General features: G+C 41.5%; 3 protein-coding genes across 6 annotated transcripts in view; 1 reads left to right on the forward strand and 2 right to left on the reverse strand.

Moving 5' to 3' along the window:
* Positions 1-462: 462 nt before the first annotated feature.
* Nopp140 (nucleolar and coiled-body phosphoprotein 1) lies at positions 463-4,087 on the reverse strand. Of its 3 annotated transcripts, none has more exons than XM_076782918.1 (4): positions 3,897-4,087; positions 1,975-3,600; positions 1,686-1,769; positions 463-953 (listed from the first exon to the last, which is right to left on the reverse strand). In XM_076782918.1, exons 1-4 carry the CDS (start codon positions 3,996-3,998, stop codon positions 798-800), a joined length of 1,968 nt encoding a protein of 655 aa, XP_076639033.1. In that variant the 5' UTR covers positions 3,999-4,087; the 3' UTR covers positions 463-797. The 3 variants fall into 3 exon arrangements, with proteins under 3 accessions (XP_076639033.1, XP_076639032.1, XP_076639031.1); XM_076782917.1 differs by having other exon boundaries at positions 1,686-1,772; positions 3,897-4,086; XM_076782916.1 differs by lacking the exon at positions 1,686-1,769 and adding an exon at positions 1,042-1,497 and having other exon boundaries at positions 821-953.
* A 334-nt stretch (positions 4,088-4,421) lies between these two features.
* Mad2 (mitotic arrest deficient 2) lies at positions 4,422-5,543 on the forward strand. The gene is made up of 3 exons (XM_076781366.1): positions 4,422-4,590; positions 4,684-5,046; positions 5,149-5,543. Exons 1-3 carry the CDS (start codon positions 4,518-4,520, stop codon positions 5,346-5,348), a joined length of 636 nt encoding a protein of 211 aa, XP_076637481.1. The 5' UTR covers positions 4,422-4,517; the 3' UTR covers positions 5,349-5,543.
* A 498-nt stretch (positions 5,544-6,041) lies between these two features.
* Positions 6,042-19,402, reverse strand: part of Vn (membrane-bound neuregulin protein vein) — a 328,196-nt gene continuing 314,835 nt past the window's right edge. For both annotated transcript variants that reach the window (XR_013081794.1, XR_013081793.1), the window contains exons 6-9: positions 17,065-17,139; positions 16,244-16,585; positions 13,136-13,345; positions 6,042-12,888 (exon numbers count right to left, since the gene is read on the reverse strand). The gene's annotated coding sequence lies outside the window, so the exon portion shown is untranslated. The remainder of the gene's footprint in view (positions 12,889-13,135; positions 13,346-16,243; positions 16,586-17,064; positions 17,140-19,402) is intronic.

The following is a 19,402-nucleotide window of genomic DNA, read 5'->3' on the forward strand; positions in this document are numbered from 1 at the left end:
ATTCACTTACGCATTGGATGGTTATACATTCTTTTGCGCGATCGCTTGTAATTCGTATTTAAATAACGTCTCAAGAAATGCAATGACTTTCAAATTTGTAATTAGTCAAAAATCACTGTATTTCTGAAGTTTCGATACTAATTACAAGGAAGCAAGAACAATGTCGAAACGCTTTTCCATATTGAGACCAAGCACCGAGAATAATACTTGTAAAAAAGCCTCCTTTGATAGATTGAACAATTAAAAATAATGATTACCTCAATGATACATTTCTTGCAAGTTTTAATGATTACAAGTGTAAATGATATCTGGCAAACTTCCTATTTACTCTAGGAACGACAGATTGATGAAGTATATCGCATATTGCAAGAAACAACACTCATTAGTTTATAATACAGTAACCATTAGGTATCGAAGTAACTTTCACAAACTATACTTCTCATATTAAAATAAGAGATAGTGTTTTTCACGAAACTTTTGACGGACATGTGGAAATCGCAGTCTTATAGATACTAAGTATTAAAAAAATCGTAGCCGTTACTTAGTCGACAACTGGCGGAATTAAATGCAATCAGTTACCAATAAGAACGAAGATCGATTTCATCGTTCGTAATTTTGCATTAAATGAGTGGAAACTGTACCAACATGTCTTGTGTTTAAAAGTAGATTGCTTACCCCACTTAGAGAAGCTTGTGTGTGTGTGTGAGTGTGTCAGTGATCATTTTTATATTTTACTTAACTAAACGTATCGGTTAATAATATTAAAACATTTACATATACATTTTACATATGCTTACTCAGTCGTCAAACTTAATGGAATTGACGCTAGTATCTATTTGACCGCCGCGGTAACTACCACGTTTTTTTTTCGTCTTTTCATGACGAAATGATTTTCCTCTTGTATGTTTCAGGTCTTGATTAGCTTTCTCTCCCCAAGAGCCACGAGCGCCTCTCTGTCAAAAAAATTATATATTTTCACTTCCCATACTAATGTATACATATGTAGATGACTCGATTACTTCAAACTAATTAACCCCTCACCTTTATACATAATTCTTATCATCAATCGTCAAACGTTATTTTTTTATTTTGTGGTGACCCGCTATCGAATGATTTTTTTCTATCGAAACCACCTCTACCACCCCTGAATCCGCCGCGACCACCTCCTCTTTCGCCATCCTTGTTACCCCATGACCTTCTAAATCCGCCGTTACCGCCTTCGTTATCATTTCCACCCCACGACTTTCTGTTATCGAAACCGCCCCTTCCACGACCGCCTCTATCACCACCACCACGACCGCCCCTATCACCACCACCACGACCGCCTCTATCCCCGAAACCACGACCACCCCTGAATCCACCACGACCGCCGCGACCATCTCTATCACCGAAACCGCGACCACCCCTGAATCCACCACGACCGAAACCTCTACCACCACCACCGAAACCACCCCTTCCTCCATGTTTCTTAAAACCACCCTCTTCTTGATCGTCCTCCTAGAACAAAAGAGAAACTCAGGTCAACCGCCGTTTTTTAACAAACGTATCGTACACGAATAATTTTTCAGTTCGTTTCCCCTAGAGGAACATTTCAAAAGGGGTCGGTGAATGCACGGAAACATGGTCTCAAGCTTTTTATGAAACGGCGAGTAACCTGTGCTTCTCGAATGTTTCCAAGCATTTACCTTTGCCTCAAAAGAATTGTTAGCCAATTTGGGATCCAATTCTACCTGCTCGTCCATTACACGACGAAACGGAGTCTTTTTTTGCTGCTGAACATAAAATTTGACGAATAAAAGTTATGTTTAAAATAATTTATGGTCAGTACAATAGTGCTATCGTTACGAACATCTATAATATAATTGACTATACCAATGTATGAGACACACAATGTCCAACAATTATAGTATTCAAAATCATTGTTATATATAGAATCTTTTTTTTTTAAGATGAATGTATTGGAATAAAATGTACCTTATCACCATTGAAGCTATTGCTTGCTTTTACAAAATTGCTGTAGTTGTTTTTATGAGTGGATGCAGATTGTTCTTCATTTCCTCCCGCATTTTGTTGCTCTATTTCTTTGTGTTTCTTCTTTTCAGCTTTACCTAGTTTTTTTTGTTGAGGTACTTTCTCCTCTGTCTCTTCGTCTGAATCGCTTTCCTCGGAATCAGAATCTTTTTTAGCTACTACTGGTTTTTGAGTTTTCACAATAGGTGCTACCTTTGGATTTTCATCTTCCGACGAGTCGGATTCCGAGTCTTCGCTGGATGCTTTTTTCTTAATATTTGCTTTCGCTACTGTTTTTACAAGTACAGGTGCAGGCGCTTTGACAGGCTTTTCATCCATAGATTCATCAGAGTCGTCGGAACCAGAAGATTCTGCTTTCTTTACTACTGGTTTTGTTACAGGTTTTTCATCTTCGGAATCATCAGAATCATCACTGGATGATTCTGTTTCCTTAACCGCAACAGGTGGTGTAACCAACTTAGCAAGAGCAGGTCTTTTAGCTGGAGGTTCATCATCTTCGCTACTATCTTCGCTCGAAGATTTTTCTTTCTTGGCAGGACCTCTTTTTGTAGCTACCGGTGTTGGAGGAGCAGATTTTTTAGTTGGAGGTGCATCTTCTTCGCTACTATCGTCACTCGAGGAAACTTCTTCTTTCTTAATAAGGGGTTTCTTTTTTACTGCTGGCGTTGGAGGAGCAATGGGTTTCTTTGGTGCTGCGTCGCTACTTTCTTCGCTAGATGAAGATTTCTCCTTTGTAACAGTTTGCTTTATTGTTACATTTTTATTCTTCTTTACGGATTTCACAGTTTCTTTCGTTTGTTTAACAGGTTTCTCTACTTTTGTCTTAACTTCGACAGCTTTTGGCGTTTGTTTCGGAGTAAATACAATTTCCGAAGAATCGGAATCGTCGCTAGATTCCTCTGACGAATCATTGGAATTTTTGGTTGCCATATTTTTCATTACCGGCGTTTTGACTCCAGATACAGCAAGTACTGGTTTTTTAAGTATTGGCTTAACAGGATTTTCATTACTTTCATTACTTTCACTACTATCATCGCTTGATGATTTTTTTTTACTAGGCACAGCTTTTGCTTGAACTTTTGCAACTGGTTTCGCGGTTATACTTGCTTTAGGTGCATCTTCATCATCTGAATCAGAATCATCATCCGAGGATTCTTCCATTTTAGTTACTTGAGCTACTTTAGGGGTAGATGTTGTTTTTGGTTGCATAGTTTGTGCCTCTTCTTCTTCCGATGAACTATCATCCGAACTCTCTTTTTTCTTTACAAGCGGTGCCTTAGATGGTGTTTTAACTATAGGCTTAACTTTAGCTGCAACTTTTGGGGTTGGCTTTTCATCTTCGCTAGAGGTATCATCAGAAGATTCTTGTTTCTTATTATTCATTACAGCATTAATTGCGACTTTGCCATTTACTTGTGGCGTCTTATTTGGTGCTTCATCTTCGCTCTCTGAACTTGAATCTGAACTACTGTCTTTTGTTTGAGCTTTAATGTTCAATTTCTTAGGGGACGTTTTTTGAAAATACTGAAATACTTCTAATATCGTTGGTGCTCCCTTCGGTAGGGCGGGCTGCAAAAAAAAAGTAAACAAACATGAACGAAGCTGTAACTGCTTTTACGAAGAATCTGATATTTACTAAGGCGAATAATGTACGGATTGAATAATATTAATGGACAGTGGTAAAAGAAAATAAATATCGCGGTAATCAAGTTCGAATTGAAGAAATATTCGAAATATAAAATAATGAAGATATTTCGCCCACGTGGTACGACGGAATGGCGGCACTTCATACGCCGCATGGGCATCGGCACTATGAAAATCGATGAACAAACGTATATATACATAAAATCTTTCTATAATCTTACCGCCTTTGTTTTCTTCTGGAAAACCTTCGCCAAAGACGCGTCTTTTTTCAGTAAATAATCGTAGATAAGTGCAGAAACGCTAAGATCTTCAGTGGATGCCATAATGGACGCGTGTGCGAATACCTTGGTAAATTAGCCGCAATTGAATGCACGATTTACACACTGTCCGCTCTCGTGTGAACAGCGCTGCGATCAAACATAAACTGAATAAACCTTAGATGCGTCACTCGTCTACAATAATGTATTGCTGTTTGCAGAACGCTGGTATGTGAATCAATTTTGCTTCAGTATCAGGTTTAAATCAGGTTATTCTGAGGAACATGTCGCAGAAAGGATTAAGTTCCATTAGATTTTTAAAAGGAGTTCGTAGAAAAGAAAGGTTAAGCACCATTGATCTACTCTTTCCTTGAACTTTACTTTCTAAACTACTATTAGTTCGTGCACTTTCTGAAAACCAATCAAATATTTCTATTTTCTGATTGGTGAAGTATCGGTCAGTAGGCAGTGTATTGGACGTTTTAAAAATGATAAACTGGCTTCGGTTGTAACCAGTTGAGCATAACATTTTTGAACGAAAATTTGCTTTGTTTAATTGTTTTTCGCGGTAATCATTTGTAAATAATGACGGAGACTCAGCAGAAAATGAGATCTATTACGCTGAAAGGTTCGGCAGAATTAGTGAAACAATATTTACGTAAGTTCATCGATTATTTAGTAATTTGTTCGAATGTGTTTACTTGGAGTCTCGGAGGAAACCTTCGTCCAACGGATTATTTTTTTGTTGCAGATTACGGGGTGAACAGCATTTTATACCAAAGAGGCATTTATCCACCAGAAACGTTCGAGCCTGTTGAACACTTTGGCTTATTCGTTTTAATGTCAACGGACTCGAAAATTAAAGGATTTTTGGACACTGTACTCGGTCAAATTCAAGAGTGGCTCGTGCAACGAAAAGTACAAAAAATAACGCTCGTTATAACAAATGTTAATACTAAAGAAGTTTTAGAAAAGTGGGACTTTAAGGTTGATTATGAAGGTCAAACTACAAATGGTACAAACGATAGTATAAATAAGAATCTTCCAGAAGTGGGAACAAAAGATGTAAAGACTATACAAAAGGAGATCCGTGAAGTGATACGTCAGATCACAGGTGAGTTCTTGCATTCTAAGTTTTGTATTCCATTTGACATTGTGAAAGCTAAAAAGAAGTGTTGAGGTTATAAAACTTTTGTCTTGCTTTTTTATGTTTCAGGCACAGTGAGTTTCCTTCCATTATTGGATTGTTTATGTTCTTTTGACATCTTGACATACACAGTACCCGATTGTGGTATTCCAAAAGAATGGGATGAAACACAGCCTGTTTTCATTGCTAATAGTCAAGAAGTTCAGTTAAGATCATTTTCAACTTCTCTTCATAAGATGGATACCATAGTTAGCTATAAGAATCTTTAGGATTATGTTATTTTATTGTCTGTGTTTGTTGAAGTGTATATATGAGGTCCATGTTAATTTCAACATTCTTAGTAATATTTAACATCACAAGATATTATTTAAATTTTACTTTGTATGAAAATTATCATGCTGTATTGATGATTGTATTATTTTTCAGACTTTGCATGTATGTATCAATATTACTATTGTCTGAGAATGGTTTTATAAGAATATATTTTTTGATATTACTTCGATTTTTCAGCTTATTATATACTAGGTGTGTGAAATACATACAATGTGTCTTTTAAATGTAACAGTATACTGTTTACAATCATGGGACATACATATTGAGATACCAGTGTTTCTTTACTACAGATAATGGGTGAAATAGTAAAATCATTGATAATATATCAAATACAGCAGAGTTTTCACAATTGACATTACAGTAAGGTTTGAAGAAACTTTAATTATACAATCACCTGTACAAAAATTTAAGAATATTACATTTTTTTCAATTTCTACAATCGTAAAACACGAGCTACGAGTGAAAGACTAGATTCTTTATTCAGCAATGCAATAACAGTAACTTGACTAAAATTATTATCAAAAAATACAGAGCATTTATATTTCTACTATTATCATTTAAAGTAAATATAGCATTTAAAACTAGCTAATTTTAAACTAGCATTTTAACGTGACCTGTTCTATGTTATTTGTAAGGGTTCAAACTATAATTTTATATAAAGAAATATTTCAATTTTTTCGCAGTAAAGATGGCATCATCCTTAAGTCCCAATGAAGTTCGTCGGCAGAGAAGGTAAAGAAACAATTAGAATCTTGGCAGATTTTATTAAAACATAATTGACTATTACACTTAACACAGGAATTATATTATTTTACTTGGCAAAGCATGAAAGATATGACGAATAAAATATTCTTCGTTTTTGACGTATGTCATATATCAAATCGTAACTAACGTCGTTAGCATTACATAAACGTATGTGGGTGGTACGATTGCTCCAAATTTCGACGAATATTTCGCACTGTTTCATGCGTGTTATTGCACGATAATAACACGATTCCCGTAACAATCATGAATCCGATATGGAACGCAAAATCGAAATAAGAATTCACTGGAGCGCGTACACGTTGACTATAGGCATCTCTTTAATGTATTATAAGTAGTAATTCGCGACGGATTCGAGGCATTTTTTCGGTACGCGGTCTGAAATGAAACTTGATACAAATTTCGCGCCTTAGGTAAACTAATTTTCTTCGTTTATTTTTCCTCTCACGACGTCGAATAATTGGTACTGGTTGTAATTCTTGTCTTCGGTACCTATTGTACCAGACCGTATCAAAACGATAATCGAAGACCATTTGTTAGTGTCGAAATCTGCATCTTGTATCGATGCATTTTGGTGTTATTGACGACCCTACTGTATTCGTGCTAAGCGATTGGTAGCGCTGTAAACGCGTGTGTTTCTGCTGTTTCGAAAAATAAAGAACCTCACGTGACTTACACGTTTATATGTTTCTCGTACTTTTGTATTATATTACATTAATAATTGGTAAGTGTATTTATAATACACGTAACCTTACTGCCTAATCAAAACCGTAATGGGTTAGAGTCCAGTGGCTTCAGTAGCTAAACAGGTTACAAAAAATATGAGGTTAAGTGTAATCTCGCGCCACGTGTTGATAAAATACAAAAAAAGAAATCATGAGTACTTGAGAAATTAACAAATGCGAATTATGGATCATGGAAAATCTTCATGAAGAGTTGTGTGCGTTTTAATGAATTCTCAAACTGATTCAAAGTAAGGCTAGTAGCCCGTGGAAACGAACAAAAGAGAGCAATTGTTTTAACGAAGTGTACGTGATTTTTAATAAAAAAAATGAGGAATTAGACAGAGCGACGGATTACAGAATCACATAGACACAAGAAAATAGTAATTTGCAAGCGTACGCTGACTGTAAATAATCCACGTGAGTACAAACGAAACGATCGCGGGTACTTTAACAAAAGCATTGCCAAAAATTAAACCTTTAAGTTGCGTGGAATTATTAAATACAAATAATTAGCCTTTACTTTTAGACGCATTGATGTAGGGGGGGAATGTTGAAATTGGCGCCTTAGGAATATCAATGTATGTTGGTATTAATACGACTCTACTGTGTTCGTGGTAAGCGATTGGTAGCACTGTAGACGCGTTTGTTTCTGCCGTTTCGTAAAATAAAGAACCTCATGTGCGTCGCGTTTATATGGCTTATACGTTTATATATCTCAATTACTTTTGTATTATGTTACATTAATAATTGGTAAGTGTATTTATAATACATGTAACCTCACTGCCTAACCAAAACCTTAACAGTTAGGAAACATCAACAGCGGCTTATGCTTTCGTTACAATTAACTGTAGCATTTCGTTTTCCCTTACGACAATTTTCACTATTAAGTTCCGTTAATGTACTTCGTGCTGCTAGAATTTAGCCTTTACGATCCATAGTGCACACCTCGTTCTTCTATTAACTATCGTCGAACGTGAATCGTTCGGCGTCACGCGTCGTATAAAAACGAATCGTTTGGTCGGCCCTCATATCTCTTTCTCACACACTCTCTTTTTTTATTTCATTCATCACTAACATTATTCAACTTTCGAGAACAAGGCAAGCTTGCTTGCTTCCACGGTGTCATCGGACGACCCGACATATTTGAGGGCGGACGGCACGTCCGTAATAATCTTCAACGCTGTACGCAAGCTGTACGCTCTTAAATCTCGCCTAGACTATTTAGATTCGCGTCGGTCTTTTTTTTCTGGTTAGTTTTACACATTGCAAAAGCTGCTGGAAATACGTTGAAGTTTATAAACATTACTAATTCGGCTGGTCCACGGTGAGCTGTTCTCGCGACGCATGTAAGTGCACCATTTGGATGTGGGTGGGGAGGTGATAATTATCAGCTACATTGAACAATTGTGGCCCCCGTTCCAAAGACCTGATTCGCTCGAGCTGTTATAAAATTGTTCGCAACGTGGTTTACGCGTTCGTAGCAACGGGTGATCCCGGATTTTCGAACGGCGGCGTATTTATTATCGGGCTCAATGGTCGTTGAAAGTCTATAGTTCTTTAAGGTTATCCTTTTGTTCTTTCTGTTCCGTCACGACGAATAGGCACAGCACCGCGGACCAGAACGAGCGTCGTGTCGCTAATAACATTACGCGATAATTCTCTCTCGAGTATCGTAAAAACGCGACTCCTAGTAGAAACATTGAAAAATAAATAACGCGAAACAATATACAATATTTTACAGTAGCGCTTTTAGTCGTTATTCGTCCGGAACAGGGCGGGATTTCTGCGGTTTGGCGCTCGGTGTTCGACGAAACGAAAGATTGGTCGCTTTTACTTCCGTTTCCCGATCATGGCGCGAAATCGACGATCGTCTGTCGCTCAATTAACTATTATTCACCATCGTCGGTCGCTCTGCCCTGTTCACGTGCACGAAACAATCGACTCGGCCTCTTCAGTCCCTGTGGACTATGTATGCAACGCGCCATTGCACCTCGAGTCCTCGTTTATACACCTCTACTTAAGTTTTAACCTTGGACTAACCTCTATATTCGATATTCGATTTACGATCGTTTTATGCATAAAATATCATAAAATACATTCCTCTTTTGTTCGTTATGACTAGACCCGTCGCCCTGTATGGCGGTCGAGCGCGACGCGACGTTATTTTCTCTGTTCTCTCTCTTTCTCTCACTCACTCTCACTCTCTTTCTCTCCCTCTCTCTCTCTCTCTTTCTCTCTGTTTATTTAACCCTCTGTTGTACGAATTTTATTTTATCTTTCAGGAAAAGAAATGTATTCGTGGTCGTCGTGCCAGAGAATCAATTAACATTCCAACTGATCAACGTACAACTGAACCTGCAGAGCTATTGGACGTACCCATAAGAAAACATGCGCAATTCAAGTAAAATTTCCTCGATAAACTTTGTAAGCATGGTTTTCATCGATTTACAGACCGGGCACAGTACGCCAATAGAGGGTTAAGCTCTTATTTCGTCCACGTGTTCTCGTATATTGCGGAACCTCGATAAATGCAACCTGGTCGCGCGTAGACCCCGTTAATTGAACCGTGTTGATGAGTTGGAGGGGATGGTCGCTTAGCAACGAGCGAAAAATGGTGGCAACAGAGTAGTAATGGGGTACCTGATGTTTGATTACCTCGATATTGGCATTTCCAGCATCGTTTTGCCTGCAACTATCGAGGTTCTACCGTAGTTCACGTTTCAGACGAATCTCGTAGGAGTTTCTGCTCGACGCTGGAGCAATCGTCGCTTCGTTGAAAGACCAAAATACGTTACAAACTATAATATAGTTTCGCGAAGGCGCGTCCACGCCGGACGGGACGACGAGTCATCGATGACTCACGATGACTTTCATACAAATCGTTCGATAGGTACGAGCGACGCGAAATGAATTCATAATGGAAAAGCACGGCGGCACTAGTAAGCTTGCACGGACATCATACGCTACCACGATTAACTTCTCGTCTCAGAAATAGTCTCTCTTTTGGTGCGTCGCTAGAGTGGCAAAGTACTTCCACATCTCACGCAGGAGAACGCTGGGGAACACTCTGTTCGCTCGTTCGTTCGGCAACTATCTGTACGTGATCGTTTTATACCATCTATAAAATGTAAAAAGATGACGCGCGTGTGTTAGCCGATCGTTGGAAATGCGAAACCAGAGCCTGTATCGGTTCAACGTTGTATATGGAGTGTGATGGAACCAGTAGACGCTGGGAAATGTTAAATTATACAACATAGCTAGTCAAATTGACACAAATTACAATACAAATCAATTTTTAACCCTTTGTTGCATAGTATTATATACTGATATCGTTCAACAGGTCTACAATTATTGGTCCTGTTTCGAGAACATTACAAACATGTGAATATTCATTGACAAATATTATTTATAAACATAAACACTTTCGATCATTAAATTGGTCATTTTCAGACATATTATGTAACATAAACCTCATTTATAATAATGTTAAAACAGAAATCTTTTAATGATACAAGTTACGCGAACAAATTTTTAAAGCAAAAAGTAAATGGAAACACGCTATTAATTATTTCAATGTAACTCATAAAACGTTTATGTTTACAAATACTATCATTTATTTCTCTACAAATATTCCCCTGTTTGGGAACAAATCAATTACCAATTTTGATTTCATATTTTTGCTATAAAGTATTCATCAGTCTGTATTAATATGAATTTCCTTTCGCGTTACTACACAATTTTATCGAAACTTTTGTCCTCAAAGTCTTCTTTCGTTCGATCACACCCGATATTCCATTCGAGTAGCATCGAGTATCGCCGCGAGAAAGATTTCAGCTTCCTCTAAGAAGTCGGTCCGTGACTTCCGGAGTAAGTTAGCTCCTCTCCTAACAAGAGTAACTCGCTGATCGTTGCCTTCGCCTTGATTATCGACGCGCGTTGTTTCCCACCCGAGGCTCCGTTGTTTCCCCTTTCTTCGAATTTTCTTTCTTTTCTTTTTTTTTTTCTTTCTCCGCGTCGAAGATCGTTTCGACAGGGCCAATCGAGGCCGACATTACGATTCGGCGATGGTACGGCGAAAATGTAATTACTCGCCCTTCTTCGAGGCGCCACGATTCTTACGGCAATGCTCGCCGCGAAGCTCCGTTAATTAAAGTACCGCTCGATTTCACCAGACTCGGTGTAATAACGCAGCCCGAGAGTACGCGAACGACTTTGTCGAGCAATTTTCACCGAGCTTTCCGACCTTTTCCGCCGCCGGTGAAACATACGACACACTCCGGCCATCGACGTTTCCGATCGATCGGCACTCAACACACGCGTCGTTCGAAGGGGATACAAGGGATACTTTGTACAAGAGCGTCCTGGACTTTGTACGAGTAGCGTCATTTTTACGGCTCGTACTCGATTTCGAACACTTGGCCTGTCTTCGGGGTAGTCGCGCTCCGTTCGTCGAATCAGTTTCGACCAGCTGCGGGACCGAATTCGATATCTATTGCTCGCAGTTGAGGAGAGTGCATCCGACGTGCACACTCACGTTTGGTTTTTTAATGTAAGCTCTATTTAGAACATTGTTTTGTTTTTTAAAAGCGACTACCTTCTTATTCGTGAATTCTTCGAATAAAAGAAAATAGATTTTCCGTTTAGTATTGTTCAATTGAAGACAAGAAGTACAATGAGTTCGTGCAGCGTTTGTTCTAAGTAGCGACGGGTACGAGTTTGATACGTTTCGATCGAACAAGGATATACTATAACTTTAATTTCAATTTTATTTTTAAAATGCTATTTATAAGTGCTTTTATTATTTGTTCAGGTTCTACAAGGTTCATTTTTCATTAATTTTAGAGATAGAAATTGATAATCGTGACCCGTGTTAAATTTTTCAATAATTATTGCAATATTTTATCAAGCATTGTACTTAGAAAGAACTGCGTTTGTAGATATTCGCGTGAGATTGAAGCAAGTTTCAAGTTATTTTTGACGCTATTCGCGATCTGTTCAATCCCATCGCTACCGACAAGGACGTCACTAAATTCAAAGACCCCTTATATACTACGAAACAAAGACGCCGCATAGAAATCGTACTTTCGGACGAACGAGTTTTTATCTCCGACGAACGGAGGCGATGAAAGGCTTTCGGAACTGTCCGATTCCACGACAGTCCGCGCAATTACGCCCCTGCCACGAAGACATTGGCTGCCACGTAGGAAGACTCGTTGATCCCGGAAATCCTATTACAGGATCCGGGATCGCCCGGGACGAGTCCTTCTTTCCACGATCCCGTAAAACGAAATTGTCGCGTCCACGTGGCGTTGTAACGATCCGCACGTGCTCGACGAGTATGGTTTACGACGCCTGTCCCCTCTCTTCGTCCTCCTCCCTTTTCCCCGAGCTTTGACGCAGAAAGATAATCATGAATCTGATAGCCATTTTTCAAAGAGGATCACGAGAAAGCAACGGAAGGGCAGTGTCGATAACGTTCTTTATTATTAGCTGGATAAAGAAAGATCAGACCTAGAAGGGAATACGACTCGTATTGGGTCGGACGTTTAGGTTTTCAGAGGCTCGAGTATGTGCAAATTATTGGATCTTGTTAGAATCAAGTAATGCATCTAAAACCAATTACTTTGTTTCACGAATTGCAAGGAGAACAATATAATATTCCTTTTAATTCGGGGTTAAACTTTCTTTCATAATTGATCTTCCAAGCATCCCGGAATATGTTCAACGGTCGTTCATCAAAATTGACATTTATCTCGTGTCCTTTTTCAATCGGGCGGTCGAGGACGAGGGGGGGAGGCTGCATCGAGAGGAAACGAAGAGAAGGTTCTTTGCTTCCCTTTCTTTCTTTCCCACTGTTTTCGAACGACGAATCCTCTTCTCGTCCGTGAGCACGCTGTTTTCATTCGACGGTGTCGCTCATTCCTCGGGATCTCCTGCGTTCTCGTCTCGTTCACGCTCCGGGACGACGTCGAAACCGCTCGACGGTGTTCTGTAACGAGAACAGAGAAGGTTCGATTGATTAAAACTTGAAACTCTAAACTTGACCACCTTAGTCTCCATTTTTGTGTAGATAGATACCAGTCCGTTCGGTACTCAGGATTCGTTTCATTAAAATCAAATATTGCATCTAAAATCACATCTGATCCAACGTAATTTTTTTCAGATGTTTAATTCTTCCTTGTGCGGAGCTTCGATCGCTACGTGCAAGGTAAGAGTGGAAAAGAAGATTATTATACCTGTTCAGAAGGATCCACGGGATGAATGCTGGCCGGCGTCGCAGGGCGCGAGCCTCCCCGTTTCCGGGGGACGTTCTTCAACCGGAAATGGACGCTCCACGGCGAGTGTTCGAGCAAACTAGTTGACGCTGTCGAGCTGTTGACGGTCCAGGACGCGGGACGCGCGTGGATGAAGTTGGTCGGCGAATCGCTTCATCTCCCGGGGCTCTCCTGCGGCAGGAAGTGGCCGTCGAAATTATTCGTGGGCCGCGAAAGGTACTTACCGGGCGATGCCTTTGCTCTCCCGGACTTTCCGGCCTAATTAGCCCGGATCCATTAAGTTTATCCGAGGGGCATCGAGGTCGCCAAGTTCCCCGGGGAACCGACGCCGTAGGAGGAAAGTTCGGTCAACGGGCGGGAGAGATAACTCTGGACTAAGTAGCGAATGATTAAGCCGGAACACCGTAGATCGTATGCTTCTACCGCAGCCGTTCCTATCTACGCCTCTGAGTAACAATTAGCCGGCCCCGGTGAATGCTCTATGTTCGAAATCCTCTCCCGGTTCAAGGCATTCAGGGGCTCGACGAGACTAGAGACGAAGAAAGCTTGCTAACGATAATAATAATCACAGCGCAGTCCTTGCGTAGTTAATTTGTTCTGTAGCTTTTCGTGCAAGTCGAATTATGCGTCATTGAGATTTAAAAGGAGACATTTTTAGCTGTTAGTCGATACAATTTTCTCCATTTGCTGATAAACCGTATATATCTTTTGTATATACTCGGTTTAACGTCACGTGGTTCGTCGATGAGGCGTCGAGAGGAGGGCGATGTTCATTTTTAATTAAAAGTATATCGTCCGGAGGCGAAACGACACGAATCGGATCCGCGTCGCAGCAAACAAGCGGAATCGGTAATAGATGCGGTCGACAAATTTGTTTTTGCCAGTCGGGGAATGGCCGATAATGGTCTTTGCTTCTAATTAGCACGGGCCATTAGGTTTATCTATGACCGTTAAAGTCGTCGAGTTTCGTTCTTGTCCCCTGGCTGCCGACGAAACGACTTCGGGGGCTTACCGGCGCGTTCTCGTGCATTTATCGGGGCATTAATACGCGACGATTAAAAAATAATTCCCGCGCGCGCACGCGATAAAACGGAAAATTCAATTTCTATCCCCGCGCCTCTCTCGGATCGACGCGTTTGCGGTTTGTCCCTGTAATTGATTTCGATCGTCAAAGAACGGGACCGCGGAAACGATTCTTTGTCTACCATTAGCGAGCTTCCTTTCCATCCGTGCTTTCGCCGTTTCCGCGCAGAATAAGTTTAATTGTCGTTAATCCTTCCTTTTATTTTTCATCCCGTAGAATTCCCGACACGACTGCCGGCTAACGAGTTTCCCTAACACGCGATAGTCAGCACTTGCGTTGTCTTCGGATTCGTTGCGAGTGTCCTGCAGCCGGGGTGAGACCCGGCTTCGAAACCGTGCTAAGTTAGCCGTGTTACCGCGCGTTGAATAGTTTGCAAGTCCATTATAGTGGCGTTAAGGCCGCGTATCTTGCACACGTTGCACCGAACGCGTGTGTGTAAATCTTCGTGGCTCGGTGGGTGTAGCTGACGCGAGTGGAAAACAGAAAACGGCAATCTATCGGCTGCACCGAACCTTAAAGGTGCCAGTTTGCTACTTTGGCTATAACATTCAGGGTTTACTTTATAACTGTTTCTCTTTTCGCGAACAAAATTAGTAAATAATATTCACCGTGTGAGGAGTAACAAATGTCTTCGACAAATTGTGTTTCGACATTTTATTTGAATTTGAAGAAACATCCAAGCTCGTGGTTCGTTGTATGCCATCGATGTAGAAAATAAACATCAATTTTGGGGAAGCAATAACTCAGTGTTTAACGAGTTAATGACCCTAATAATGAGCGTGCAAGGTGGGAAAATAACGAAGGGGTAATAATGGAGTAATGACGGCGTGCTAATGATAGTATTATGGAATTAGGATTCTCGCGATGCACGCGCGCGGCCAATTCGAAGCCGCAATCCGGTATCGTAGAATCGTTTCTGCGATTTTTCTCGACGATCGTTGCCAGTTCTTTCTCTCGCCAAGCTCTTTGCGTTTCGGCGGTTTGCTTTTTTACCCAGGCCAGCTTCCTTTTTCCTCTCTCGGCGCCGAGGTTGCAGCAAGTTAGCAAAAGAGCTCCGGCGCGGATATCGCGAAGCTCATATCCCAAGGCACTCTTTTTCCGACGTTCCTCCGCCCTTTCCACCTTTTTCATCGGCGTTCCTTCTCGCGGAACGACCATTCCTCCGCGTTCCCCCGCGATACGCCGCTATCTAAGGACTCCAGGGAGACCCAGGCCGGGTATTACATCGGTTTCCGCGTTTATTAATCTAGGAATTACTTCGCCGGAGTCGCGGGAAACGCGACGGTACTATCCGCCAAAAGAACGAATGAAAGAAAAAAAAGATAGACGTACAAAACGTAAAAGAAAATTGAAAGAACCGGCCTCTGCGTTTTCGAACATGAACGAAGAATGAACTTTCAGCGATTGCGTTCTCTGTGTTCTGGAAATTGTGGCCGGGATTCTGCACGGAAATACAAGCTTCATCAACGTTGCAATTAGTACTCGGGGAGAGCAGCAGTTCGAGAGTTTTTCCGCCGCGACGAAACTGGGGATCGAACGAGCCTGGAATTTGATAATTCTTTCCTGCAACGTATAGTAATTATCATCCGTGGTCCAGTGTTGAACTTTGAATATTCGAGTATGCTTTGAAATCTCTACAATAATGCTTGGGAAATTGCGCGGTTGTTATCCTCAACGATGGTCGAACTGCTCGAGTACTGGAATACGAAAGAAAGAAGTCGATCGAAAGGCGAGATGGTAGCGTACCTGCAAAGTAAACATAGCAAGAGACAAGGGGGATATCCCCGCTTCTTAGGTTCTTGTTTATCATTGAGCGAGTCGAGCACATACCAAGCATCTAAATTGACCCAAACAACCAAAGTCGAGCCAAGGACCTAAACTGATGGTTCGCTTTACCTCTTGCGTCGTTTAGTTCGCAGTTATCGGTGTCGTCATCTCGGTTCTCGACAGTATTTCGCGAATCGTTGAAGCGACACGGTACTTACTTTTCAGAATCGACGGCGTGGCTCGTCGCGGGCTCGAAACGAGGCAGCGGCGAAGAAACAGAAGAAAAATAAGAGGCACGTACGGGTGCTGGATACGCTGGACGAAACAGGCGAACGGGTATGTCCGAAAGTCGGCGAACGAAAGGAAGGCGCAGCTTCCTCGTCGCGAACGTTCGAGACGTTTGGATTGGTCGGGGAATGGAAACGCCGTGTAGAAAATTGGAGAGCCCGAGGAGAACGGAGAAGACGAGGGCGCGTATGTAGGAACCTGAACGGGTATTGGGAAGGTACGTGGATGAGGCTACAACAAAACAAAACACGATGAATGTCCCGATGTGCAAGCTGCAAGCAAAACAATGTCGGGAAGATCGATGGTTAGTCTTTGTAGCGTGTACTGTGCCGCGAATTACTTGGATAGAGAACTCGGATAACGCGCCAGCAAATAGATAGCAAACTATGTCTAATATTCCGATCGATCCCGACAACCGGTTTTGCTTTATGATCGCGCGACGCAAAATTATATTTTGGAAAGTAACGTGTAAAATCATTTAAATGTGCTCGTGTGCGTTACTCTATCCAAAGAATTCAGCGAGTATTTAATTAGAAATTAATAGCGGCATTAGTATTTTGCACCGTTAAGTAGAAAATATTAAATGTTAGTTATAACAGTGGTTCTTAACTTCTTTACCTACGAATTACTAGATAAGAATTTATATTACAAGTTTGTGAGCCTCTAGAAATGAATTTGTGGTCCCAATTGGGGTTCGTGGAGCCCTGGTTAAAAACCACTTAGTTAGAGGGACTGTTAATCGTTAATTTACCTTGACAGTGCCGCGAGATGCGCTAGAAGCGGGCGAGCGTCACGTCCTCGGCGAACGAAGAGAATTTATCCATATCTTGTGTTAGCGTGAAGGAGAGAAACACGTTTCCGTTAATATCCGAAACGAAATTCCTAATTGCAGGCGACAGTGATCCGTTCTTCGATCGATTTGGAATTCCTTTGGTCACGTGAATCGCTATGATTTCAAATAGGACCTAAAGACCATTCCAATCTCCAACCGTATGGTCCTTTCAAACTTAACACGTTAATTATTATTTTGTTGGCTTTGTGCCAGGAATCTATTTACTTTCCACTACAGAATTAATTTAATATATTTCCTCTTAATTACTTTCTGTGACCTATAAAGTCCAACAAACCGTGCTATATCTGCATTACCTTTTTTAATATAGCACATACTTTTAACAACGTACAAATAAAACCTATCAAATGAACCGAATATTTCGAATAACATGCACTGGTACTCCATTTAACCGAAACCGTCTGGAGACAAACAATTTATATAATTGGATCTTTCATATAATAGTTTGCTAATTCACCCCACTATCTATTCATTTTACCGTTCAAATAACCGTAGTCTGCGTTCAGATAAGCAAATTCAATTATACAGATCGGTTAATTGGGCACCGAGTAAATGGAGTTCAAATAAACGGGGTTCCACTGTGTTCGAGCTGTGTGTGTCTCTCGACGGGTTCGGATAAATGGAGTTCCGTCGAGGTGCAGATGACGCGACATTGTGTTCCATAGTCTCGTACTTTGTTTGCAAATACGAACATAAAAAAAGTGTATGAAAGAAATGTGTTAAACGCGATCCAAATCGATCGAAGGAATCATCGAGGCCCGACATGGCGACTCAGGACTCGAGATCGGCGTGGGAAAGAGTGCGTGGTGCGTTTTTCGAGAAGCCGAAAGGTGGGTTCGGCCTCGTACTACACCGGCGGTCGTCTTACGGGCTCCTCGGGGCTCGAGAGCCTCGAGAGCCAGCACACGGGGTCGAGAAACGGTCATAGTTCTATTTCCGTCGCTCGTGAATCATTCCCGGTTCACCTATCTCTCCTAACGTCGGGTTATAACGCCCGTTATACGGGCCTGCTGAAAGATGGCGCGTCCCTGATAAAGTTTCCCGCGGATGATTTCGTAGGGAGACCGTAGCACGGCGACGAAACTTTCGCGACGCGAAAGAAGAGGGCCGTTACCCTTTCGGCTTTCAGTTTTCCGCGCCTTTCAGCGCGCTCTTATTCCAGTGGGTTTGGGACCTTCTCGACCGTTCGACAAACTTTCCAGGCTGTTAAGCGTTCGGGAAGACGGTAACGATCTGTATTTCGGGACCGTTCGCGTCCTCGAAACGAAATTCGACCATCTTCTGGTCGCCAACAAGCGACGTAACGACGGAAACTTGACCAGAGAATCGTCACTAAACGGTCCGGTTCCTCGGACTTCCAACGCGATAAATTCCTCCGCGGTGAAGTTTCAACGACTCTTGGGAATCGCTTTAACGATACTCCCTGTTGTCAGAGTCCCATTTCGAGTTAAAATTTAGAGATTCCTTGCGGTGGTTTCGACACTGCGTCGACGGGTGTTCCATTCAGAACTTTATTGCTCGACACGTTCGCTGCAATACCGGGACTATATGGTCGCATTTTATGAAACCTTCGTTACGCGTTAATAGGATATCTTCCTCCGTCTAGGATAACTCTGTGGATTTCTCTTTTCAATATTTCCCAGATATAACCAACACCATGTGCTTCCAACGAAGAGTTACAAGTTATTTTCTCAGAAATCGCTCGAAACATCGACTGTATCGATGATTATAATTTAATAAGCGAATTTTGGAAAAGACTCACCAGCCTATGTGTTTACCAGAAAAATGTGGTAAACGTTGGTCGAACAGAGGCAGTTGCTCGATCGTTAGAAAGTAAACATCCCCCTAATCCAGACTCGACAATCTATTAGCCTCGTTGGCGCCGGACCGTTGATAGTTAAGCGCGATTCGCACACGGTACAGGATTAAGTCCGACCCGGTTGGCGGATTAACCGATTTCAATTAACTAAAAATTACTCCACGGCCATACCGTGTAGCGTGCTGTGCGCCTAATCCCCAAGATCGAGATCTCGGTACGCGCGAGTGGATCGGAGGCGATGCTCGATCGGCCTGCAACGTGGCATTCGAGTGTATAACGAGACGATAGCCTGGGCAACGGGGGTAATACGTATCAGACTACATTTCACGGTTGATCGAGGCCCGGTTCGCCGCCATAGACAATTTCCCAAAGGGTTCCAGACTGATATAATGGGGGTGGCTAAGGCATATACCGCGACTA

This window comes from Colletes latitarsis, chromosome 2 (assembly GCF_051014445.1).
Source record: "Colletes latitarsis isolate SP2378_abdomen chromosome 2, iyColLati1, whole genome shotgun sequence".
NCBI classification, from domain to species: domain Eukaryota; kingdom Metazoa; phylum Arthropoda; class Insecta; order Hymenoptera; family Colletidae; genus Colletes; species Colletes latitarsis.